General features: G+C 46.4%; 1 protein-coding gene across 12 annotated transcripts in view; it reads left to right on the top strand.

Moving 5' to 3' along the window:
• MTMR1 (myotubularin related protein 1) overlaps positions 1-26,952 on the top strand; it is a 449,026-nt gene that overhangs the window by 175,658 nt on the left and 246,416 nt on the right. For all 12 annotated transcript variants that reach the window (XM_086918594.1, XM_086918596.1, XM_086918593.1 and 9 more), the window contains one exon: positions 31-114. In XM_086918594.1, the coding sequence (XP_086774720.1) occupies positions 31-114 (84 nt within the window). The remainder of the gene's footprint in view (positions 1-30; positions 115-26,952) is intronic.

Genomic DNA, 26,952 nt, shown 5'->3' with positions numbered 1-26,952 from the left:
ATAATGTAGTATACTATTTTTTCTTTAAAGCCTCTGTTTGCCTTCAGTTATAAAGAAAAATTCCCTCTGAATGGTTGGAAAGTGTATGATCCAGTTGCAGAATATAAGCGGCAGGTGAGTTGTGCCATCAGTATATGATGCTTACTTTTTTCATATGATATGTTGACGTAGAAGTTTTACTCCCCCAGGCTCTTGTTCAGATTGCCAGTTTATCCTTTAAGAAGTCACTTTTCCTTCTATCAAGGTGTTAGGTAGCTGTGTTTTTACATGAGTGTGTCAGTAATCAATTGGGCAATGGACTCGAGGACAAGGATTTGGGCACTTGATGGGCCTTATTGCATGTTGGGGAGCCTCAGTGTTTGCCGAACACACATTCTCTAGGGTTTACCTATGATTTCCGCCATGTCCACAGTATTGTTGCTTTCTTGGAGTTTTTTTAAATCTCTATAGCCACAGCCATGTCAGCTTTTTAGAAAAATACCTTGCTGTAGCAAGAATATTAGGAGTAGAGCACTACTCCGTAGCATATTCAATGACGGTGTGAAGAGCAGTGAAAGGAGACATTTGGTACTATTGTGGACATTATTGAATTAATGGTTTCTTTGATCCTGGGCGTTTACCACAGTCTTTACTGTGTTAGTCGCATGACTCTTGTGACTAGTGTGATATTTCTACTATAGTTCTGAGAAACCTTAAAGTGACTGTCTAAGACGGGCACATTGGAGCTTTAAAGACATTCCGAGGGCATTCGATTTATGAGAGGTATTGATATGGCAGTTTTTCAGATGTAGATGTAGTTAGCCTCTCTCGGCCCATGGGAGCCGCAGCCCAAACCATGTCAAACAAATAACGGTGAAGAGGCTCAGTCTGTCTTTCCATCGGACCAGAGCGTTCTGTGCCTTCCTCCACTTCTCTATATGGCTTCTTAATGTATGTGATGAGTGCCGTAAAAAACCCTGTACATTCCTGCTTCAATAGCTAAATAGGATCGAGGATACAGTTACTTAGGAACAGTCAACATTGTAATTGACATCACTTATTACTACACCCTCTGTCATGGAGGGCCTGTCTGCCAGATTAGCTAACAATTAGTCCTTGGAATCCGAATTGGGGCAGCAACTTTTCGATATCCATTAACAGATCACAAATATATCATAATGCTAGCAACATAGACATGTATCTGGATGCTTCTATTCTGTGAACGTAAAATCACAAGTATATTGGTGAATACGCAGCCCATACTGAGGTCAATGCTGGATCTGCCTCAGCACGCAACCACAGGAGATATTTGGGACATCTGGGGCTGGAAAGCCTTATGACAGAGTGGAGTGTGTCCCTTTCAGTGCATTTCCTTGTTTGAGAAGCTGGTTTCTTCATGTCTAGAGGACTTAAGCTGTGCGCACACTTATGAAATCTAGTTAAATAACTTGCTTTCATCTCCCCTCCATCAGCTTTCTTGCTCTCAGCTGTCCCAAGTCTGCATTTGTGCTTGTAATGAATGAAGGAGACTGCGAAGATATAAATAGAGCACGCCACCAGATCACTTTTTTGCACAACTGCTTCCACGTGATGGCCATTTGAGCTGCGTACAATAATAATCTTACCTGCTATTCTTATCCCATCTAAGCGGGTGTCTTTCTGTACAACTTCAGGAAACTGAAAACCTGTGAATGTCTGAATGCAGTCATTCTGCACAAGGCAGGCTATATTCTGGACTTCCTTAAGATAACCACCTCTCTCGGGCGATTACCATAAACCTAAAGAAAAAATGCAATACTGTACCCTTCTCCATTACCACAGTTTGGTGATTGCATTTCATTCAAAATAAAATTAGAAATAAAATCATATAAGTAGTCACAAAAAATGTCATATCATCAGAATAATATATAAAAATACATCGTATTACTTCTGTCAGATAAAAGTATATATTCAGTCCAAAGAAAATATTCTTTGTAAAAACAAGCAAAAAAAGTTGTCTATGGCCAACACCCGGGTACCTTTCCCTAGCGTCCTGCGCAGTAGACCTCATTAGGAACCTGGACACATAAAAACAAATTTTCTGTGTTGCTAAAAGTTGCAAATATAAAAGGGCAGGTCTTACCTGAAAAAAATTGGTCTCTTAAAATAAAGGTTTTACAAACATTGTTTCAAAGAGTTTTATAAAAAAGCGCAGATAAATCTAATTTTACAAGTTGAAAACTGATCACAGGAAAATAAGGGCAATTCAGTGTGATTATACCATGTTTTCTGAGGATAGAGCAGCTGGTAAAACAAGCCCAACCTAAAATAAGTCCGAAGACGACGCTGAAAATTTGGTATTTCGTAAAGAAGTTAAGCCTATCCCAGGTACTGTTTTTACCATGATAAATTTCCTGTATGATGGTTTGACCCCAGGGCTGAGGCTAACCTCTCTTCTGCCACCATAGGCGGAAATGTCTGCTTCAGCCACACCATATCTTGTTTAATTACGCTCTCTGGGTGGGAAAATAGCTTTGGTCGCCCAAGAGCACTAACATTTTCCTTGATGTAAACCAGCCAAGGAATATTATGCATCTTGTCCAATTTCATACGGGCCTTAACGACTAGTCTGTTGAGACTCAATTCTTCCTTTAACCAGACAGCACACCACAACAAGAGGGGAGGCAAACAAATAAAATCTGTGATATAATTCATCCCTAGCTCATCGATAAGGATCTCAGTTGGGGTATTTTGCCCTACCCCCAGAAGAGCCCTAAAAATGTGTTCTCCACCACCATCATGGAGCCTAGCTTCGTATAACCCCAGATCTCACAATCAAAAGTGGAGATTGGTAATGCACTTGACTTTGTAGATTTCCAACAAGGTTTTAAAAGGCTTACGGCCTAAACGTAAGGAAATGTCATTCACCCCAGTGCACACCCTCTTTAGGTTTCCAGTGTTCTTGTTGTATTCGGGGTTGCCAATCAAATCATAAATCTATTTAAATTCTTAATTGGTAAAATGATCAACTTTACTTAAAGTCTGTCCTGCACAGAAAAAATGGCACTTTTTGTATTTTTCGGCCCCAATACCATTTTGTGAGTCCAAACTGCCCATAAAATCCCAAAAGAGGTCTAAGAGCGGCTGCAGACTGCTAGTGGTGTGGGCTATTAAAACAGCATTGTCTTCATATAAAAGAGCCAGAAGCAATCTACTCTTGACTCTTGGCATATCTATGCCCTGCATGGAAAGAAGCATCTTGAAGTGGCCAACAGGCAGAATAAAAATAAAGGGCGCCAACATACAGCCCTACTGAACCCCTGTTTTAAGTGCAAAGTCCTTTTTGCATTCCCCATTGCTACCATTGTGGACTGAGGTCATTAGCCCCCTATGCAATTCCGAAGAAAATCCACCAAGCAATGTTCCAAGCCCATGGATCCCAGCTCCATCCAGACCGTATCCGTGTTGATTTTATTAAAGGTGGAGCCGAGGTCCATTACAGTTCACTCACATCTATCTTGGGGACCGGAATGAATAAAGTTGACCACTCAGTACATCCGTTCACAAAGAGCTACTTCCTGCACAGCATAATTGTCCATCAAGAAGTGGATCTGTCCACCATGTACCTATTCTGCTGTCCCCAGACGCGTGCCCAAATAATCCTTGAATCTATCAAGGTAGGGTGACTCAAGCATGAGTTTGGAGGACACAATTAAATGTTGATCTAATACTGAAGTCCAATGGCACAGTTAAACCAGGTACAAAGTGGGAAGATGCCCTGAATGGCAGTGGCTTTGTAGCACCCAGTAAGCTTCAGCAGGGCTTGCATGTGCAGCATTTTGTGCTTAAATTACTTTTCCCAAAATGCTTGCCGCAAGTAGTTACTAGTGCGAGAACGAGGGACATAAAGATCATGGCTTTTACTACTAGAGTGGCCTGTCTATTTACTGAAGTGTCTTAATGCTCTTCAGTTAAGCCCTTGCACGAGCAGCTCCTATACATTTAATCTGCTCTATGGGTTCCTATGAAAGGATCTTGTTAATCCGAGGACAGACGAGTCATACAGGTTTGAATCGAAGTCTAGAGTGGTTTGAGTTACCATCATTGTGATCTGTATGACTTGATGGGGATTGAAACTTCATGAGTGCTACGAGTCATTTATTTATTCTTAAGGCAATTTTGGTCCTTTTTACTTTACGTGATTAGTTTACTTTATTCTAGACTGGAAATGTTTTTAAGATCTGACCTGCGTATTATGTGCATTATTTTTATACCCAATACGAGTTAGGCTACGTTTTCCACTTCAGAAACTTGAAATAGTATGATATTGCGACTTTGCAATTAAAAAAGAGAAAAATGTATACCTAGCAGTCCGCTGCAAAACATGTAAGAATATCTGTTTTTGGTGGTCTAGCCAAGCCGTATCAACCCAATAAGTATTTGAAATGTCCTCGACAAATCTTCAGCTAGATTGCTCTTTTAGCACAGTACTTTCTGCATAGTTCGAATGCCTGATGCCAGGTTCTGCATGCGTTACTTTCTGGCAGTTCATGTACTTATGCAAAAAGAACAATTGATGGACAGAATGCAGAACAATGTCATACATTCACCCCAGTACAGAGATCTAGGTCTAAATCCATCATTTCTTTGCTCCCCATGCCATTCCAGTTAGAACCCAGCCATATGTAAATCACTCTCGACACTGTGCCTCATTGGAACAGTCCAGCCCGAACTGCCAGGCCAGGGTCTCCTTGGACTGGGAACAAGCATCTTGGGACCGATTTCGGGGTTTCACCCCTGATCAGCCAGGATAGCTTGACTCCAGTGTCATGGAGAGCACGGGGCCCACGCCTGGGCATACCCTTCCCACTCGGGGTGACAAATGCAAAAAGAACAATTGATGGACGGAATGCAGAACAATGACATACATTCACCCCAGTACTGAAAAAAGGCAAAAAGGCTTGGAGGGGGCGAAGGGAGGCCAGTTGCCTGAAGGCACCAGAGTTTCTCTCTTTGAGAAAGGCAAACCTACTATTCTGGATTGCTGTAGTATGCAGATCAAAGACAAACCATGCCTTTCTAACGGTAAAAAGAGAACTCCTCAACATTTGTTGTTTGTTATTAAAATGTTTTATTTCTGTATCTTTGTCTTGTGTATCTTGGTGATCGGCAGTCCATGCACGATGAAAAAAAATCTTTGGCAAAGCCAACAGGTCTAGCTTTGGCAAGGGGATGCGATGGTTAGTTTATTTTCTTTTTGCAAGAATGTGCCCCAAAAAGAGAAGAGAGGCGCACCTAATTGCATATGCTTATGTTAAATTTAAACCACATTCACTGATGTAGTCGTTTTATTAGTGATTTGTTTTTGAATGAAAGCCTTTCAGTCGTTTTCTACCTTTTCTTTTTAATTGTGCCAGTCACAAATTAATCACCAGCTAACCAAGCAATAAAATCACAAGCAACTACAATATCACTTAAACACTTAAAAAAGGAGACAGCAAATAAGTCACTATCTAACTGGGCACTCAAAGTGTAGGCAAAATAAATAGCTTCACTTTAAAATATATATATTTAAAATAACCTAATTAAAAAGCACACTTGGAGCACGGTTTAGCAATCAAGAGTAAGGAACTATTTTTAGGTGGATGTGAACAATGTGCACAGGCGTTGTCCAGTCACTCAAAATGAAAGCAACCAATGAGAACGTAGGCTGACCCACTGCTCAAGTAGTGAGCTGATGTTGGCGGAAGCAAAATGTGAATGACCATATAACAAACAAATGTATGAAACCTACTGACTGAAAGGACTTCTATATATCTCTCTTATGCATTCATTTTTTGAGGGGAAAAAACACCTGTCTAGCAAGAAGACTAAAACTGTCTCTAATGCCAGATTCAATAGAGAAAATGACAATAGAACATTGGTATTGTGCTAAAACGTTCAATATTTGTAACACAAATTAATTTACACAACTGGAAAACCAAACCAATAAAGTCAGTTTGTCCAATTATACAGCACTGTTTGGAAAATTTCCATAAAATACAGAGACTATCTTGGTAATTGGTTTTTTGATGTAGTCTCACTATTTATACAGGTAACGTAAGGAACTGGAAGTATATTTTCCTATTTCCTCATAATTGAAAAACAAAACTTTTATTTATATATGGGAACATGTAAACCGTGTTACAGTGAGATCGTCTATCAGGTAAAATAACTCTTGTTTGGTCTTTGGTGGGCACAAAACATCCAGGCCTGGTTTATTGACAGATAGAAAAACAAAATGTTATTTTCTTGTGTGATTGTTAAGACTGGCTAGAGGCAGCTCTAGGTCTTGCCAGAATTCATGTGACAGCAGAAAAGAGAATATAGAGAGGGGTTTTCAGTGTTCATTTAAGTAGGTATTTTGCGTTGACGGAGAGGGGGCTACAAAAGGTAGTTCCTCTTCGCAATTTTACCAATGAGTTTGCCTGATACAAATGCTACCTGCAGTGGTCTCTGTCACAGCAGGTACTACAGCAGCTTATACCACAAAGGCAAAACCTGTCACTACAGCAGTGACTAGTTGCTGAAACAGTGGCCACATCAAGAATCACAGGGACAACATGGAAGGAGCAACATTCATAACTGCTGTCATCACAGCAGGGACAACGGTATCAACTAATGCTGTAACCATGGCAGGCACCACATCAGCAACAGCTGCCAGCAAGGCAGGAACAAAAGCAGTGCCCATGGTTGTAACTGCACTAGGAACAATAGCTACCACCAAAGCAGCCATCAAGCCAGCAATGACAGCTGCCACAGGAACCCCATCAGCAAGTACATTGGGACCTGGATGAATGGTCGTAGCTGTAACGGCACCAATGACCACATGATGAACCAATTCTGTAACCACAGTGGCAAACAGAGCAGTGACTACAGCAATCACCACAGATACCAAAGGAGCAGCAACAACAGGAGCCATCAGAGCATTAACCACAGCAAGAGCCACACCAGCAATGTGAAGGTCAAAGCACTATTCACAAAAGCAGCGACTCCATCCTCTACAACAGTAGCATTAATAGTAGCATTAACAGTATGCAGAGTGGAGACCAACGCATTGAGGATAGCTTCCACAAACGCTGTAAACATTTCAGGAGCCACAGTAGTAACCACAGCTACCCCCTAAATATAGACAACAGTAACAGTAAGTCCTCAAAAGTGCACAGCTCCTGGCATGGTTGGGGCAACTCCAGCCACAACAGCAGGGACGGCTGCAGCGACAAAATCCAATACCATTGCAGTAGAATAGTCGCTTCCCATAATAGCGGTCAGTGTGTACCGCAGCTGACATCATGATAGGGACAACAACTGCTACCACATTAGGGAAAACCACTTTAATCACTTTTGTAGACACTATAGGGACCACAGTAACAACCAAAGCTTCCCCATGGCTTGGGCAACAGCAGAAAACACAGATATAACAACAAGGGAGAGGAGAATCTATCTGTTGCTACAAGACCAGGGAAAAGATTAAGAAGCACTGCCACCACAGCAGAGACTACAACTGCAACCACAGCAGCCATATCTACAAGTGCAGCAGGGACCACATCTGTAATGAAAGCAGGGTTGATAATTGCCACCACAGTAGGGCCCAGAGCAGTAATCACAACTGTTAGATTTGGGGGTCTCTAGTTGGCACAGGTAGGTACTTGTGGCAAATAGGACCCTTGCCTCTAGTCAGGGTAAGGGGCTACACTCCTAAAATAACCAATGCTCACCTGCTTGGGAGCTTGGCACGAGTTGACAGGCTTATCTCAAATGCAGTGTGTAAAGCATTTGTGACCACATACAGTAACCCAGTGACAAAACTACAGATGAACACCGCACAGTTGTATATTAAAAATAAGTATTCTTTATATAGACTTAACACAAGACCATTAAACGACAGAAATCCACAATACTATACTTAAAAATGGTAGTTTTAGCTTAGTTCAGTTCAGTTCTTAAGATGCGTCACTTTGCGTCATTGTACCTTGCGATGCGTGAAGGTCTTCCAGATGCGGCACGCTTCTACGATGATGCGAGAAGTCTTGGTTCGATGCGTCAACTGCAGCGGCGAAACCCTTGTTCAGCTATGCGACGGCAACAGCCTCGGCGGAGACACTCTTCTCTGGCGTTTGCGAGAAGCTCCTGCACAATGCGACAACTACAGCGATGACATCCGAGATGCGACGGCAGCAGCTCCGACGCCGGCACGCTTCTCCGGGAGATGCAAGGCGCTTTCCTCGATGTGGTGCAATTCGACAGCTACAGCGCCGACATTCACGATGCAACAGCAGCAGCAGGGACGGCGACACGCTTCTTCCTCGTTGCGAGACACTTCTCTCGATGCGGTGCAATACGACCGCTACAGCGGCGACACCCTCCTTCGGAGTTGCAACAGCAGCAGCAGCGACGGCGACACGTTTTCTCTTCGTTGTGAGATGCTTCTCTCGATGCAGTGCAATACAGCAGCTACAGCGGCAACACCCTCCTTCGGAGTTGCAACGGCAGCAGCAGCGAAGGCGACACGCTTCTTCCTCGTTGAGTCGCGCTTCCAGCTCCTTGCGACACGCAGTCCCTCAGAAGGCCCAAAGCCGCAGGCACTTCCAAAGAACTCTGGGGAGCTGGGGGTGAAGTCTGTTGTCTCTGAGACTTCAGCAGGAGGCAAGCTCTGTTCCAAGCCCTTGGAGATCCTTCACAAGTTGAAAGTAAAGCACACAAAGTTCTTTCTCCTCTCTTTGTCAGTCAGGCAACCACTGCAGGCCAATCCCCTAAGCAGCACTTCAGCTTAGGAATAGTCTCTCCTCTGTTTCTTCTGGTTCCTCTCCTCATCAGAGGTTTCTTCTTGTAGTCCAAAAGTGATCTTATTTATTGGGATCATGTCTCAATAGTTATACCCCAAAATCCTTTGTCCTCTGAGGGAAGAGAGGCCTTTGCCCAGTCCAAACCAGTTCTGGAGCACTCTGTTTACATGACTCCTTCTTTCCTTTCACTGTGCAGAGCAGAAACATCAGACGTTCCACAGGAGGTGGAGCCAGCATTGTGGAGGGAAAGCACAGCCCTGGAGCACTTTATTGACATGATTCCTTCTCTCTTATCACAGTGCAGGGCAGAGACATCAGACGCACCAAAGGGGTGGAGCCAGCACTGTAGGGGGCAGGCACTGTCCTATTTCGATCCCAGGTGCAACTCCTCCCTCCCATCGAGATGCAGATCTCTCTATTCACCACTGGGCTGACTCATTCTGTCTCCTGGAATCCCCAGCCCTGTCACTCACAAACTCCAGACAAGGAATACACAACCTAGCAGAGGCAGGCTTGGAAGGTTAAACAAGAAAATACCTACTTTCTAAAAGTGGTATTTCCAAACACAGAATGTTAAAACCAACTTCACTAAAAGATGCATTTTATCATCCTGAGTCCAGGCATATTAAACTCGAATGTTCGAGGCATATGAGCTGCAGATTGCACACTGTGCATAGATCGCCACCTAGTGTTGGGCCCGGATGTTTGCAGTTTGTTGTCCTGAAAAGTTCTTTGGAAGTCACGAGATAGGTGACTCCTCCTTTGGACCACAGTGCGCATGGGCATCAGCTCCATCCCCAGATTGTTTTTTTCCGCCATCGGGCTCGGATGTGTTTCCTGTGCTCTGGTTAGGAACCGATTTTCCTTTGGCGTGCAATCCTCACCCAGTTCAACTGTATTGTTTTGATCGCGCTCCACATCGACGCGATTCTTCACCACTTCGAAGTCTTCGATTCCGGTCGTCGACGAAGGCCTTCGGGCCTACCTAGGCCCTACTTTCTGGCTCATGGAAAGGACGTCATTCAAGAAGTGTCCTCAATGTGGAGAAGTGTGGCTCACCGGTTAGAGGCGGCAGACCCAGAAGCAGAGGTCGGCCCGGGACCAGGGTTCAATTCCCGACTCGGCAGGGTAAGGAACCAATGTCAGCGGGCTCGATAAATCTCGCCTCGGTGCCTCTCTAACTATGGGTCCCACGCTGCAACTCTGGGCAATAGCTTGCTTAATCTCCACAACGGCCCCCTCGCTGCCGGGGATGCCGGGCTTCACCTTGGGGATGCCCAATAGGGACCATCTCACAGGGAAAGCCAAGACGAGTTCCCCAGCGGCACACAGCGCCAAGAAACCCTGGGGTGAACATGCGCTCTACAAATTCATACTAACATAACATAACATAACATAACATGTGGGTCGAAGTTTCCCCACACCAACCTACATGAGGTGTGCAACATCTGCCTCTCACCGGAGCACGAGGCCAAAGACTGTTCCGCTTGTGCCTCCTTCCGCTCCAAGAAGATGATCCGGGACCGATGAGCTCGAAGAACAATGGCTCGCTCGTCAGCTTCGATCCCCGACGACATCTTCGAAGAGGGCGACGAGGTGCCAGAACACCAGCACGCCGAAGAGCGTACCAGCTCCTCAGACGCCGAAGACTCCGACGTCGAGGAAGTCACTCCAGCTCAACGGGTCGTAAGTAAGATTGTCGACCCCAACCCTTCCTCGACACCCTCTAAAAAGGCTTCGGGCACACCCTCACCTTCGGGCCCGGGTGCACACCGAGAGACTGCTTCCAACGCCCCTCCTTCGGGCCCGGCAAAGAAGCCCATTAAGCTTTTAGGCAGCTCGGGCTCGAGCCAGCCTATCCATGGTGCAGATCCTGCACCGACACTGAAGACTAAGCCATCTTCGTCAACCTCACCAACCTTTGCTCCGACACCTAAGCACATGGCACTGAAGACTGACAGCTCCTCATCGATGCCGAAACCGCAATCGGAGCCGACTAAAAAAAACACCTAAAGCTCCAGATTCACACGCTTCGGAGCCGAAAAAACACCCGGAACCCGAAGAAACAGGTTCCGATAAAGGATACTTCAAAAGGGCACACTTCTAAAGCGAAATCAGCTACCGACTCGGTGCCAAAAAAACCTACGGGCCGAAAACCTCGACACCGAAGGATCTGCCCTGTTCAGAGTAACTTTTCACGCCTGATCCTAACCAAAAAACTATTGTCAAGGATCCTAAGACTGGTCAATTGACTCTCAGTTCCAAAAAGAGACCACTTGATGCGCCAGCACCTCCTCCTCACTGAGAAACACACCTTCCAGTGGACAGTACTGGAAAATGTTAAGGGTTCCCCTCAGAACATCGATGGGATCCTGCTGGCTAAAGAAGCCCGTTGGATTTACAATGAGAAAACTGATCGGATTGGGCTTAATGAAATTATAGAATGGAACAAGGTCAAACTATGACTGGTACACTTATCCACTCATTGTTTCTAGGCCCGAGATTAACGCAGCAGGCACATCCTGCCCCTCCCAGGCTTGGGTGGGGAGGGCTATACACTTTGATGTCCCTAGTGGGTGCTTATGAGTTTTTGAACTAGGTGAAGCTCACTGCAGGTTGTCGACATTGGTATGGGTCCCAATCAGCGTCCTTCGTATGTTGTTTGAGTTGCTGTAAAATCCAGATGACTGGTTGGGCAGCTGTTGCATACATATAAGCTTTATGGAGTGCACATCCCTATCCTGTCCATATGGAGTGGGGGATACTAGCTCTGTGTGGGTATACATGTGTTTTTTCAACACTATAATAATACACCAGAAGGGGCTCTTTTTAAACCTGGCAGCTCTGTGTTGTCCATTGCATAGCTTATATAGTCTGTAGTGAATTTTTCACCATAAATTCTTGAAACACTCCTGGTCCGTAAAGAAACACTAGTGGGCTTGTGCTTAAGTTGACCAGCTTAGGGGGGGCATAGCCAATGTCTTACTATATATTCCCTGCAGTTCCCCATTTAGGCACCGATACACAGTCCTTTGACTAGGCTAAGATGGCCGCCGCGTCCGGCACAGGGGTCACCTGTTCTCTTTTGGCAGTGCATTACAGAACTAGTGTCCAAAAGTGGAGTGGCAGCATATGAGTGCAGCCCTGATGAAACTACTTAACGCATTATAGCAGTGAAACATGTCGGCACTGGCATTAGGTAATGGTATGCATGAATAGCTACCAGCCTTTTTAATTTAAACAGCACACTATCACCTCCCTATGAATAAAGTTGGTTAAGGGACTTGTGTGCTGTGTTTTTAGGCACTCCGTTATATGTGTGTGTTTGTCACCAGCAGATTTTTCTGCTCTCCACTGTTTGTCACATTTTATGTTGTTTGTTTTGGACACCTCTTTTCTTTCTTCTTATTTCCTTTGAGAAGCTAGTGACTACTGATGATGAGACAGGGGCCTGTCTGGAAATTGCATACCAGTTACCCCGTTGGTGGTGTTTCCGTGAGGCGTCTCTTGCTTCTCGCACATTTATTCTCTATTAAGAGCTTAGTTCAACATTAGGTGTGGACTTTTGCGACCAACCTTTGTTTTGGGTCACTATTTGTGTTGTTCTGTGGTGCTGTCCGGGAGAACAGGTGTTTTTTAACGTGGGAGGAGTACAGTGCATCACCTCCTTATAACGTGTATAAGAGAGTATCTGGGAGCAGGATGTTTTGACCGCCCCTCTTTCTGAGTCACTGATATATCTTTACGCCATTGGATTGGGTCTGTAGTTGAATTAGAGGCCTCACCACCAGACAAGGAATCCAAGCTACTTGACGCCTCAGGCAAAAGAACAGCGTCACATGCAGCTAATATCTGGCGCATCTTCAACACCCAAGTGTTGTTTGCTAGATATGACAGAGGTCATTATGATGAACTAGAGTCCATAATGCAGCATCTACCTGACAAATACAGATATAGGGCCAATGAACTTATACAGGAAGGTAAAAATATTACCAACACTTCCATTCGCTGTGCCCTAGATGCTGCAGATACCGCCTCAAAAGCAATTAATACCAGCACCCTCCTACGTAGACATGCTTGGTTACGTATCTCAGGTTTTAAACATGAGGTACAAAACTCCATCCTTAATCAGCCATTTGATGAGACACATTTATTTGTCCCAAATGTTGACGTGCCTTTAGAAAAGATGAAAAAAGACACCAATACAGCAAAATACAGCAAAATCTATGGGAGCCTTGCAGCAGCAAGCTCACAGACGTTCTTTTCGTTGCTCATCATACAGAGGCAACACTAGAGGCTACTCCTCCGAAAGTCCCTCCACCTCTTACAAAACCCCTAGCCAATCCACATTCACTAAGGGCTACCAAAGAGGGGGTTACAGGGGTAACAACAACAAAGGCAGAGGCAAAACCAACAACTCCCACTCTGCCTCTACCCCTACCCAATGACTTTCCTCCCCTCTCCCCCAAACATTCCACTACTGTGGGGGGAAGACTGCAACAATTCCTGGACCAACATCACATCAGACAGGTGGGTGCGACAAATTATTCAATCAGGTTACTGTCTAGAACTAACATCTACCCCCCAAACATACCACCCAAACAGCGTCCAATGTCACAACATCTAGCACTGTTAAAGCAAGAAGTAGAATCCCTGCTACAAAAAAGTGCAATAGAACCAGTTCCTCTGCACCAACAAAACAAAGGGGTTTACTCTCTATATTTTCTGATTCCAAAAAAGGACGGCTCTCTAAGGCCTATTCTAGACCTCAGACCGCTAAACATATACATACAGTCGGACCATTTTCACATGGTCACGCTACAATAAGTCCTTCTGCTTCTGTCGCAAAACGACTTCCTTGCTACATTAGATTTCAAGGATGCATACTTTCCCATTCACAAGGCTTACAGGAAGTATCTCAGATTTGTAATAGACGAACAGTACTATCAATTCAAAGTACTCCCATTCGGAGTCACAACAGCACCAAGAGTATTCACAAAGTGCTTAGCAGTAGTGGCAGCGCATTTACGAAAACAAGACAGCTGTGAGATAACAAGTCCTTGTAATAGACCACTCATCATCCTCTTTACTCCGACTCACACCCGGACTGTCTCACTGTTTTGCTATTGGTTTGCTCGCTTATTGTATTATGGTATGCTCCTGCATGTCTTGCCATACAATTGCTGTGAAGCGCTCCGATACCCTCCGGTCAGGCTAGCGCTATACAAAACTTCTTAAATAAATTTTTAAAAAAAGTCTCCCAGTACCTCGACAACTGGCTCATAAAAACCAGCTCATACAACCTAAGCGTGGAACACACTCATGCCACAATACAACTGCTTCACGACTTGGGGTTTACAATAAACCACGCCAAGTCCCATCTACAACCATCCAAAGTACAACAGTACCTCGGTGCCACAATAAACTCCTCAAAAGCGCTCGCTTATCCCACTCCAGCAAGGAGAGCCAGCATACAAACTCTTCTAACAAGGTTTCAGCTAAAACACTCCCTTCCAGCAAGAGTGTTCATGCAACTCATAGGGATGATGGACTCTTGCATTTTCATAGTGCCCCATGCAAGACTTGAAATGCCTCCGCTACAAGAATGCTTATCACGTCAGTGGAACCAGGCTCAAGGTCAATTGACAGACCTAGTGTTGGTAGATGGTCGGACTCATCGATCTCTGCAGTGGTGGAACACCAAAAGCCTTTCCAAGGGACGACCGTTCCTAGAGCCAGTTCCTCAGATAATCTTAACTGGGGACGCATCGCTCTCCGGCTGGGGAGCCCACCTACTGCAACACACCATGCAAGGCAGGTGGACCCCACAACAAAAGTTACTCCACATCAATCATCTGTAGTTACTAGCAATATTCCTAGCACTAAAAGCTTTCCAAAAGCAAGTATCAAACAAAGCTGTGTTAGTCCGCACAGACAACATGACAGCCATGTATTACATACAGAAGCAGGGAGTCACACACTCCCTGCAGCTATATCAACCAGCACAGGACATATAGCGGAGGGCTATACCTCAAAATATATTCCTTTTAGCCCAGCATGTTCCAGGAGTACAAAATACCATAGCAGATCTATTAAGTCGTCAAACACAACAGACCCACGAGTGGGAACTTCATATGCAAGTTCTTCAGCCATTCTTTCAGATTTGGGTACAACCTCAAATAGACCTATTTGCCACCCACAAAAACGCCAAATGTCCAAGCTTCGCCGCCAGATATCCTTACCCACTGTCCAAAGGCAATGCGATATGGATTAACTGGTCAAACAGATTTGCGTACGCTTTTCCACCTCTACCACTCATGCCACTAGTAGTACGCAATCTACAGCAGCATTCTCTGACCCTCATCCTGGTTGCTCCAACGTGGGCCAGACAGCCGTGGTACACCACACTGCTACAACTGTCGGTAGTACCGCACCAAAAATGACTCCTGTCTCCACACCTCTTAACACAGAACCGTGGAGAGATCAGACAACCGGACCCAGCTAAGCTCAACCTTGCGATCTGGCTCCTGAAATTCTAGAATTTGGATATTTGAACCATCCTCCAGACTGCATGAATGTCATAAAAGAAGCTAGACGTCCAACCACTAGGGCATGTTATGCAGCCAAGTGGAAACAATTTGTAATATATTGTCACAACAACAATATTAATCCTCTAGATGGGTCTATTCGACACATCATAGGATACTTACTGCATCTCCAAAGATGCAACTTAGCCAATACGTCTATTAGACTACATCTTGCTGCAATAGCAGCATATCTGCAAAACAGACATCATCTATCTCTATTCAGAGTGCCTGCCATTAAAGCCTTTATGGAAGGCCTTAAAAGAATAATTCCTCCCAGAGTACCACCTTCATCTGTGTGGAATTTAAACTTTGTTCCCACACTGTTAATGGGACCTCCCTTCGAACCCTTACACAAATGTGAACTACAATTTTTAACATGGAAAGTTGCGTTGCTAGTAGCTATTACCTCTCTGCGGAGAGTTAGTGAACTACAAGCACTAACCATTCAAGAACCCTTCTTGCAAATGCATCACAAAAAGGTAGTTCTGCGTACTAATCCAAAATTCTTACCCAGAGTCATTTCTCCCTTCCATCTCAATCAATCTGTGGAACTGCCCGTTTTCTTCTCGCAACCAGACAGTACCAGTAAGAGCTCTTTACACATTAGATGTCAAAAGAGAATTGCTATACTACATACAGAGGACACAACCCTTTCGTAAGACAAAACAACTTTGTGTCTTTCTCACCACCACACAAAGGTAATCCCATTTCAAAATCTGGGATAGCTAGATGGATTGTCAAATGCATACAGATTTGTTACCACAAAGCTAAACGTATGTTATCTGTTCCTCCTAAAGCCCATTCTACAAGACAAATAGGGGCTTCAATGGCATTTTTAGGGAACATTCCCCTAGATGACATCTGCAGAGTAGCTACATGGTCTGCACCGCACACTTTCACAAAACACTATTGTGTAGATGTGCAAACCAAGCAACAAGCTAATGTGGTCCAGGCTGTTCTCAAAACATTTTTCCAAACTACTGCAACAGATAGGGGTGGTCGCCACTAGGGATGGGTACTGCTATACAATCTATACACAGTGTGCAATCTGCAGCACATATGCCTCGAGCGGAAAATGCTACCTACCAGTATGCATCTGTTCTTGGCATGTAGAGCTGCAGAGTTGCACACGCCCACCCGCCGTGCCGGCTACCCTTGTCTGTTCCAGTATTATCTTAATTAGATGCAAATTACATGGGCATCCTTTCTTTTCTTGCAAAGCTCCATCATTTCCCTAATGACGGAAAACAATCTGGGGATGGAGCCGTTGCCCATGCGCAATGTGGTTCAAAGGAGGAGTCACCTATCTCGTGATTTCCAGAGAACTTTTCAGGACAGCAACAATCTGCAAACATACGGGCCCAACACTAGGTGGCGATCTATGCAAAGTGTGCAACTCTGCAGCTCTACATGCCAAGAACAGATGCATACTGGAAAGTAGCATTTTCCTTCTACCATGTTCCCTGAGTCAGTTAGGAATATAAAATGTAATAAGCTAACTGCCCATTCTGGACTATGGAGAACAGGTAGCCTTGCAATAGTGAAAAACTAAAATGGCTGTAATTCACTATTAGGACATGCCACACACACCAGGACATGTCCTACCTTATACTTACAATGCACCCTGCCCTTGGTCCTACTATAGGGGTGTCTGATATGAAGACAAGGGAAGGTTTAGGGACTGGCAAGTGGGTGCACTTGCCCGGTCAGCATGGCAGTACCAGACTGCACACAGGCTCTGCAATGGCAGGCCTTAGACACACTTTTACAGGCTGCTTCTGTGGGTGGCACAACCAGTGCTGCAATCCCACTAGCAGCATTTGGTTTACAAGCCCTGGGCACACTCAGTGCACTGTACTAGGGTCTGACCAGTAAACCAAATAAGCCAATCATGGAATCACTAATTCATACATTAATTTATAATAGGGAGAGCATATGCACTTTAGCACTGATCAGCAGTGGTAAAGTGCCCAGTCATAAAACCAAAAAAAGCAGGTCAGACAAAATAGAGGAAGAAGGCAAAAAGTTCAGGGATGACCCTGCAAAAAGGGCCAAGTCCAACAACAACTATAACCACAACTGGGACCTCAGCCTCTACCAGAGTTGCCACAGCAGCAGCATATATAGAGTCACAATAGCTTCTACCACATTAAGGAATACAGCAATCACCTAAATAGTAACTGCAGCTGCAAGACTCTAGCATCCTTCAAAGATATAACCACAACAGGGACCACAGTAGTGAATACAGCTGCCACCACAACAGGAACTATGACAACAACAGTGTTAATTATAACAGCGACAACAGCTGTCTAAACAGCTTGGACCACGGCAAAATCCACAGTAAATCTGAGCAAGGAACATAGTATAACCCACACCTGTTTTGACAGCAGTAACTACCACAGAAACAACTGTCACAACAGTGACCACAGCATTAACTTATCAGTGGAGTGCTTAAATAGATTTAGGTGACTGATGATTACTATGGGCTGCATTACAGTCCAGGGTGTTTTTGCTCACTGTAAGAAATGGGCTTACTGGTTGAGGGAAGTGAAACTCTTTTCAATCAGCAACCACAGTCCTTATCAGCGTGAAGTCACAAGCAAACCCAAATTTACCTGTGCTCAACCCTCTAGTAGCTTGGCACAGAGCAGTCAGGCCTAACTTAGAGGCAATGTGTAAAGTATATATGTAGCAATTCAAACAGTAAAAAAGTGACACACAACACAAGAACAATCCCACAGCAATTCAGAAAAAAATATGGTTATAAGGGTGGATTTGTATTAAAACATCCCACAGGGTCAGACATCAACTAGAACGAGATATACGTACAGAAGAGCAGCTGCTGGGTACATTGGAGTTGGACCTACACGTGGCTCCTCAGAACATGGAGGAGTGGCGTACAGCACAAGAGGCACTATGGACTCTTGACGTAGAGTAGGAAAATTCCCGTACACAGCATACTGACAATGCCTACATGTACAGGACGATAAAACTGGAGCCCTACTAGCGAGACTTATTAAATCAGAGTCCTTTGCAACTCCGATACTGCAATTACAAAATAGCAACGGGGACATGATATGCACCCAGGGTTCGAATATGAACACACTGGCCCAACACTTAGCTGCTGTCTACCAAAATAAACTTGCCCGCCCCAAGTAATAATGCAGCCCTTTCTAAAGCAGATAGAGCTGCCCCAGTTAGATCATGATATCGCTGACATGCTGGTGGCCCCCAATACTAAAGAAGAACTACTAGAAGCCATCCGACGTCTCAAAACAGCCAAATGGCCCGAAAGCTACAAACTCCCGGCTGAGTTCTATAAGTGATTTGCGCCGTTGCTAGCAGATAAACTACTAGAAGTGTATAATAAGGCCCTCGAAATACAGTCCTTGACTGCATCCATGCAAGAGGTGCTGATAACTATGATATTGAAACCTGACAAAAACCCTCTACTGCCCGGTTCCTACAGGCCGATCTCAGTCCTAAATCTCAATATTAAGCTCTTGTGCGGGATCCTAGAGGCCAGGTTACTGCCCATATGCCCCACCTTGTACACCCGGACCAAGCTGGGTTTATACCGTGGAGGAACACCACACATAGCTTGAGACGCCTGGCACGCGCCGTTCCTTGCAAACGAGGAATGTGTTCTGGCAATGCTTGATATTGAAAAAGCATTAAATTCAGTGGAATGGGAGTATGTCTCGGCAGTTCTGTGAAGAATGGGTATGAGGTTGGTGTTAATTCAATGGGTCCAACTGCTATATAAAAACCCAACAGCCCGGGTCCGGATGGTATCGGAACAGTTCACATTGACACGAGGTACCAGACAGGGCTGCCCCTTGTCGCCGCTTTTTTTTTCGGCAGCGATGGAACCCCTGGCGGCGACACTGAAGGAAAGAATGAGAGGTTGGGGAATCCCCTTGGGGATAGTAAGCTTGTAACGTCCCTATACGCCGATGATACATTATTGTATTTACGGCATCCGACACAGGCAGTGCTGGCCCTTCTTATTGAGCTGGAGAAATTGGGGCATTTTCTGGACTCCGTATTAACCCTGGGAAATCGAAATTAGTCAGTGTAAGGAGATTGGCAGAGAAATAGCCAAATGATCTTCCCGATGTGGGCCTGCCATGGGTAACTAAGGTAACAAAATACCTAGGGATCTGCCTGATGTATACGGGCCCTTCCTATCTGGAAAACAATATAGAGAGGGTAGTGGAAGGTATCCGCACTTCCACAAGGTTCTGGAAAAATGTACCTCTGTCCCTGATGGGGAGGGTGGCGATTATAAAAATGATTATTCTTCCCTGATGCCTTTATGCCATTCAGCATTCCTTTTCTGAAGTACCTAGGAGATACTTTACGACTTTAGAATCAATCATATTTTATTGCGTGGTATAGGATCATTGTACACAGCTCAGCTGCCTACATCCAGTTGCCGGCAGAGCATAATGTTACAGTCAGTACACAGCATATATGTCTACAGCCTGGAGGACGACCCTGCAGAAAGAAGATTCAGACGACCGCATACAGACAAGGCAACTGCTAAGATGCCACTTTTATAAAAGAAAAAGAACATGAAAATGGACAAACACCCAACCCCTCGAACCCCCCAAAACCCCACCCCCACCCCCACTCCACTCCGCATCAGTCTCTAACTCTCCCTCCTACCTCCCCATGACCGCCGGCCACAGCTCAGAATTATTCAGACTACATTTGTGGCCCCCAACGGTTCCAGAGGAATGAGCTGCAGGATTTGTAGGTATTTCGGGCACGTGACTTCCCTCATTTCTTTGGAAAGGAGCTGCAAGAATTTACCTCATAGCTTTGCATATTCCGAACCCTTTCCATCAATGCTAAGCATTAGGCACTCCATTGCCAAAAGGTGCCAACGTTTCTGGATCCAGTCTCGAGGGTCAGGCGTGGCAGAGGAACCCCAGTGCACTAAAAGAACCTGTTGCACCGCAAGTAATGCTAACTCTATCTGTCTACCCCTCAGTGAGCATAAAGGGCAGGACTTAGGGTGGGGGAGTCCCAACAGAGTGTTCTTAGGTGCCCATGGGAATGTAATTTGAAATGCATCATCAAGGTCGCCAAGAACTGCTGTCCAATATCGCACCAGTTGTGGGCAGTGCCACAGCAGGTGTATCAAGGTGCCAGGGAGGCAACACCCCCGCCAGCAGAGGCCTGGCTTAGTTCCATCCCAGGACTTGATGTGCGCCGGTGTATAATACCAATAAGTGACTTCCTTATAGGCAGATTCCGCACCCGCGGTATTGGAGGCAGTGTGGTGCGCTCGGTAAATGTGTTCCCATTCTTTGTGCGTCAAAGGACGCCCTAATTCAGTCTCCCAACGAACCTGCGACTTCATACGCTTTTTGTTGGGACACGCCATGATCATCGCGTACAATTCAGATATGAGCTTACGGTCATCCTCCTTGCAGACTAGCCATTTCTTGAAAGTGGTCAAGGGGTGGGACATTAAGACGAAGTTGGAAGGTTGGGTCACCCAGTGTACAAGCTGCGAGTAATGGAAAGCGACCGATTCTGGCAAATTAAAGTACTCCTTACACAATTGAGGGAAGGAGACCAAGCCTTCTTGGTCAAATAGGGAGCCCACCCTTTTGCAGCCCTCCTCCCTCCTGCTGTGAAAGACCGGGGACGCACACCCCGGCGGGAAATCGGGATTGTCCACGATAGGTGTCATAGAGGAGGGAAACATAGTCCAACCCCTGCGTCGCGCTTAATGATCCCATGCTTTAAGAGTCGGCGAGGTCACCGGAGAAGAGTAAAGGCCCCACGCTTTGTGTTTGCGCAGGAGCCAGAGTTCACGCCAGATATTACGGCCAGCTATTGTCTGGTCCATAAAGTTCCAGTGTTTGCTGGACAAGGGCCTATTCCATTCTGTGATATAGCGGAGACAGGACGCTTGATGATAAGCACCCACTAGTGGGAAGCCCAGCCCCCCCGCTTTCGGCGAAGTGACGAGTGATAATGCTAGTCTTGGCCTTTTGTTGCTCCACAAGAATTTATTAAGGAGCCCCTGTAATTTCCAAAGGGTGCCCGGCGGAGGGCTCACTGGGAGCATCTGAAACAGGTAAAGGATACGCGGAAGAACAGTCAATTTCACTGCTGCTAGTCTCCCGTACCAGGCCAAATTGAGGCGGGACCATTCAGATAGCGCTTTGGTAGTTTGACCCACCAGTAATTTAGAGTTGAGAGAGACCGTTTTAGCAATAGAGGAAGTCAACCGGATGCCCAGATATGTAATGTCGGAGTGCGCCCACTGAAAGGCAAAGTCCTGTTGCAGATCCTGGACCTCATTGTAAGGGATAGAGATATTAAATCTTTCCGAACTCAAGAAGTTCCGCCGCCAGATACCGCAACGTGGAATAAGGTTGTGTGAGCGATAGGATGACATTGTTTGCATACATACACATCTTGTGGGTGTCAGCGCCAAACTTGATCGCTACGATTTCCATATTCGACCGTATGTGTTGGGCAAAAGACTCCATATAGAGCGCAAAAAGAAGCAGGGACAAGGGACACCCCTGGCGTGTCCCCCTGGAGATGGAGAAAAGGACTGATTTACACCTGTTCACTTGCACCGCCGCCTTAGGAACCGCATAGAGACATTGAACCCAGCGAGCAAAGTTATCGCCGAAAGCCCGTAAGACTACAAACGGGTATTCCCAGTCCACTCAGTCAAAGGCTTTCTCTGCGTCGATCGAAAGGAAAAAAGCCTTAGCCAGAGACCGGTGGACTAAGTCTATGAGGTGAAGAAGTCGTTAAGTATTATCTCCTCCGCGTCGGAATAAAGCCGGACTGATCCGGGTCAATGATGCCGTCCATCAAGGGGCTAAGTCGCGCTGCCAAAATACTCGCGAAGAGCTTTGCGTCGATGTTTAGGAGGGAGATCGTCCGGTACGAGCCGCAATCTTTAGGATCCTTCCCAGGTTTAAGGATGACCGTAATCGCTGCCTCTGACATGGAGGGAGTCACCTCCCAAGTGTTGAGAAAGGAGTTAAAAAGTTGTGTTAAAAGAGGAGCCAGCTCTACACAAAAGGTTTTATAAAACAAAGCGGAGAAGCCATCCGGCCCCGGAGACTTGGCCACTTTCAAACAAGCTATTGCGGATATGACCTCCTCTATGCGAACAGTGGCATATAATGTGTCAGTCGACGATTTAAACAGAGGCGTAAGGCTACAAGAAGTTAGATACTCCTGCATCCCCCTCGGGCTTGATGCCTCCCCCTGTACAAAGCAAAACCAAAGGGGATGATGGACGGAGTGTTGAACAATGCAAACACTCACATCCAGTCAAATGATCTGGGTTTAATCCATCACCATTGTTTAGCTCACTCTGCCACCCCTGTTCATAATACCATAGAACATAAAGAGGGAGGAAACTCAAAAATCGCACACAGTGACAACCGTCTTTCTTGTGAATCAAACGTTTAGGGGAACATGGCGCCATCCTGGATTATGTAACGTGCCTGATACGGAGCAAGTCCACTGTACAAGGATTGAGTGATGATACAAATTCTTTCCAAAGTATCTCCCACCTCCGTTGCTGTAAAGGAGCCCAACTGATGCCATTTGTGTGTAGATCAAGGGATGTCAGTGTTATCCGTCACCTGTGCCACTGAAGTAACAGCCGCCTCTCTCTGCAGCCTACTAGTGGACCCGTCTGGTTTCAATGGCGGGTGGGATTTCCCGATGCGTTGCCAGTCGGTGGAGCGCCTGTTTCATCTTGAAGGAGATCCGGTGTTCCCAGACTGAGTAGAGGACCACTCCAACCCCAATACATCGTAGGCGGCGTCCAAAGAGCAAATCTGCAGAAGGTTGCCATGGTGCTTGAAGATAAGTCAAAACGGGTGGCCCCATGATTAGGGGATGCCTTGTTCACGCAGATGGTTAGTGATGGGCTTAAAGTCCCTACGCTTGACCTGAGTGTAGGCCGCAAAATCCTGAAAGAGTGCTGGTTGATGACCCCGAAACTGCACTGGGTTGAGGTTGCAGGCCTTGCGAAGGATTCGCTCCTTAAGTTGAAAATCATGGACACAAACAAGCATGTCCGGCTGGGGAGCCTTAGCACCACGTGGTAATCCAGGGGAACATCAGTTACAACGCATTTTTTACAACGCACTACCATTACATCGCAACCATTACAACGCATACCATTACAACGCATTGCGCTGGGGGGCGCTCTAGGATAGGGAATATATTTAATTTACTATCCAACACCTTCCCTGCTATCCACGGGGACTGGAGTTGGAATAGTAAATTAAATAATTCACTATCCAGCGCCAAAAAGCATTATGCGTTGTAATGGACTGCGTGGTAAAAACCGCGTTGTAAAGGCATGCGATGTAAAAGCATGCGTTGTAGTGACACCAATCCGGTAATCCAACACAATGAATCCGGTCTATCTGAATGTCCTGGTCCTCGCCTTCGCCTAAAATCTGACGGAAGAGCTCGCCGACATACTCACAAAGGTTATCTCCTTCTCCTTTCCATGGCACCGCCCGGATTCTAATGTTGTTACGCCAGGACTGGTTTTCTAGGTCCTCAGCGTGGGCTTGGAGATCCAGATTCTGCTTCGTGAGGCGAATTCCATCTTGCTGGAGTTGGTGGAGATTGTCCTCATGTCCTAAGTCGTGCTCCTCCAAGGTTGCCACTCGCTCCCCACTGGCATCCACATCTCGCCGTACTTCACTTAGGTCTGAAGAGAGCTGAAAGCGAAGCTACAGGATATCCTCCTTTATGTCTGAGAACAGTTCAATCATAAAGGCTTTGGTCGCCGGCAAATCATTGTCCTCAGGTTGCGGAGATTTGGCGTCCAACTGAGAGGTGGACTGACCTGCTGTCTTCTGCAGTAGATCCTTCAGAGTCTTGTTTTTCCTATTCCTGGAGGAAGACATGATGTCTCAGGCAGGGGCCTATGCATAATAGCGCATGACCAATGTAGAGGCGCGACCGGCCCCTCGGGGAACACATCTAGGGTCTACTCCCGGCGGAGCCCAGACCAAACTCCAGTCAGCAAGCTACTAGTTCGCTGCACCTCACGGCCAATAAGGCTATCAGGGAGAAAAAGAACCAAAGCTCTGGTCTCACAGGGGGGTATATATCCAAAAGGGGGGTAACCCTCGCGCACACTTCCACTCCTGGGCCTCTCCCCGCCAAAGCAATGTCTTGCGTGCAAGCTGTAGCGGGGTCGGGCCTCCGCCAGCTCATTCAGGGCCTTCGGCGAATGGAGGAAGTCACAGGGGAAATACTGGATCACAGGATGTGTTGGAATGGAGGGGGAGGGAGCTCCATGGACAGAGAGCAGCCCGCACTGCTCTCAGCAGAGCCACCCCTGCCGCCAATGCCCCCCCACCCCCCACTGCCGGGCCACACGACACCGTCCGCTGACACCCGGACCGAGTAGCACCACTGGGTGGCAGGCGACCGTCTTCCACTACCTGCCGCCCCACGCAGCACATATAGGGAAGCAGGCCACTAGGCTCCAATCAGGGCAGCAGGCCCCAGCAGGACTCTCCCCTGTTCCCACAGGCGAGGCGAGATACAGCACAAGATGGGGACCACCGCCCGCTGACTCACGGGCCTAAGATAGGCACTCCAGTCTCAGCAGCGTAGTCCCCCTAGGCCTCAGCTTCACAGCAAGGCCCAATTAACGACCACACCGGGGGGCGCCCACATCTGCTTCAGCCCTTCAGGCCTCACTGCTGCGGGGGGTGCAGTCAGCGCGGCCTCCACCTCCCGTCCCAGCTCACACCACACAGAACGAGGTCCCAACTCGCAGTAAGGCGGGGGTGGCACAAGGGCCGTCGCAGACATCTATGCCATCCCCAGGTAACCAAAAGTACGTAAAGCGTGGTCAGGTTCTATGGATTATTGTTCCTGAATTAATCACAAATTACTTGTTGCAAAACAGAATTATTTATCATGAAATCCCAAAGTGTGGTACACAGAACACATTTATTTCAACATTGTTGTAGTGTTATGATTAACACGGAAGCATTAGAAAACATATAGCTAAGGAAAAACCAATTAATTCATTGGATCAAAGGAGGACCAAAGGACATAAGTCTCGAATATTTTTTTCTATAGCAACATTATATGCGAACAAATGTAAAACATCCAGTGTATAATAGTAAATATTTACAAAGTGCGCTCGAAGTGACATGGAAAAAGGAGACAGTTAGATAGGTTGGGGGTGAATGGGTGGCGGTGAGGACTGGGTAAAGGGTGTTGTGATCTTGAAACAATCACAGTGGTTAGAAATATATCCTTTACAGACTAATTTAGTTCCACAGTTCCATTCATTTCTTTGAACATAGGGTACGTGTTGCTCAATGAATTGATTCCTATGTCAAGAAGATAGGATGAGATCAAGTCCCCCCCAACCTATCTAACTGTCTCCTTTTTCCATGTCACTTCGAGCGCACTTTGTAAATATTTACTATTATACACTGGATGTTTTACATTTGTTCGCATATAATGTTGCTATAGAAAAAAATATTCGAGACTTATGTCCTTTGGTCCTCCTTTGATCCAATGAATTAATTGGTTTTTCCTTAGCTATATGTTTTCTAATGCTTCCGTGTTAATCATAACACTACAACAATGTTGAAATAAATGTGTTCTGTGTACCACACTTTGGGATTTCATGATAAATAATTCTGTTTTGCAACAAGTAATTTGTGATTAATTCAGGAACAATAATCCATAGAACCTGACCACGCTTTACGTACTTTTGTTCACTGACCCAGGTCAGAGAGTTCTCAGGGTATACCCCATTGTTAACTCACTATCCCCAGGTAACCAGCAAGGTCCCGCGCCCCCTCCACCGGCAAGGCTTCACACCATTCGCCGACTTGCTTACCGAGACCCCGGACCAGGTAGCTGCTGCCCCCCCCCCCCCCCCGCTCATCACCTCCTTTCTTCTGGGCCCCGGGCACCTCGGCCCCTCTCGGTAACGGCGTAGGAGCAAACAACCGCTCCCTGGAGTCCCACGGTGGGGATCGCGTATGCTATACGCCGCTGGGCCGCCCTTTTTTCCTGAACTCCGTGCTCCTTGACCAGGCCGGCTCCTCTGTGCAGCAAAATAGCAGCTGCGGCGCGGGCCCCGTCGCCCTCTCTCCTCCGCTCCGCAATGTGTGCTACTGCCCAGTCGGCTAAGTCGCCGCCTCAGCTGTGTCTCCGGGCACCCCGCTAAACAGTCTGGGCACCGAGGGGAGGGGGACAACTGCAGCAGCCTCACTCCACCAGGCCCGCCGGGCCACAGTCCGGACTGCCCAGACAGAGCAGAAAGCCGCCTCCCAATGTGAAAATAAGCAAACCGCGGGTGCTGGGGGGTCAGCAGGCACAGAAGCACCCAGTGTCTGGCTCAGATGGGCATCAGGAGGGAAGATACTCAAAGCTAATGTCAGGCGCCGCCGGAGGGACTGAGAAACACGTCCTACTCCGCCGCCATCTTGGCCACGCCCCCCTACTTTACGACTTTAAACAGTCTGCTGGTGGATCTTCTGTGGGGGATCAAGTGTAAGTACATACGATTAGGAACCCTTAAAAGA

The sequence above is a fragment of the Lissotriton vulgaris genome, chromosome 4_1 (assembly GCF_964263255.1).
Source record: "Lissotriton vulgaris chromosome 4_1, aLisVul1.2, whole genome shotgun sequence".
Classification (NCBI taxonomy): Eukaryota; Metazoa; Chordata; class Amphibia; order Caudata; family Salamandridae; genus Lissotriton; species Lissotriton vulgaris.
The sequence above is the reverse complement of the archived record's forward strand: the minus strand, read 5'-3'. Positions and strand labels throughout refer to the sequence as shown.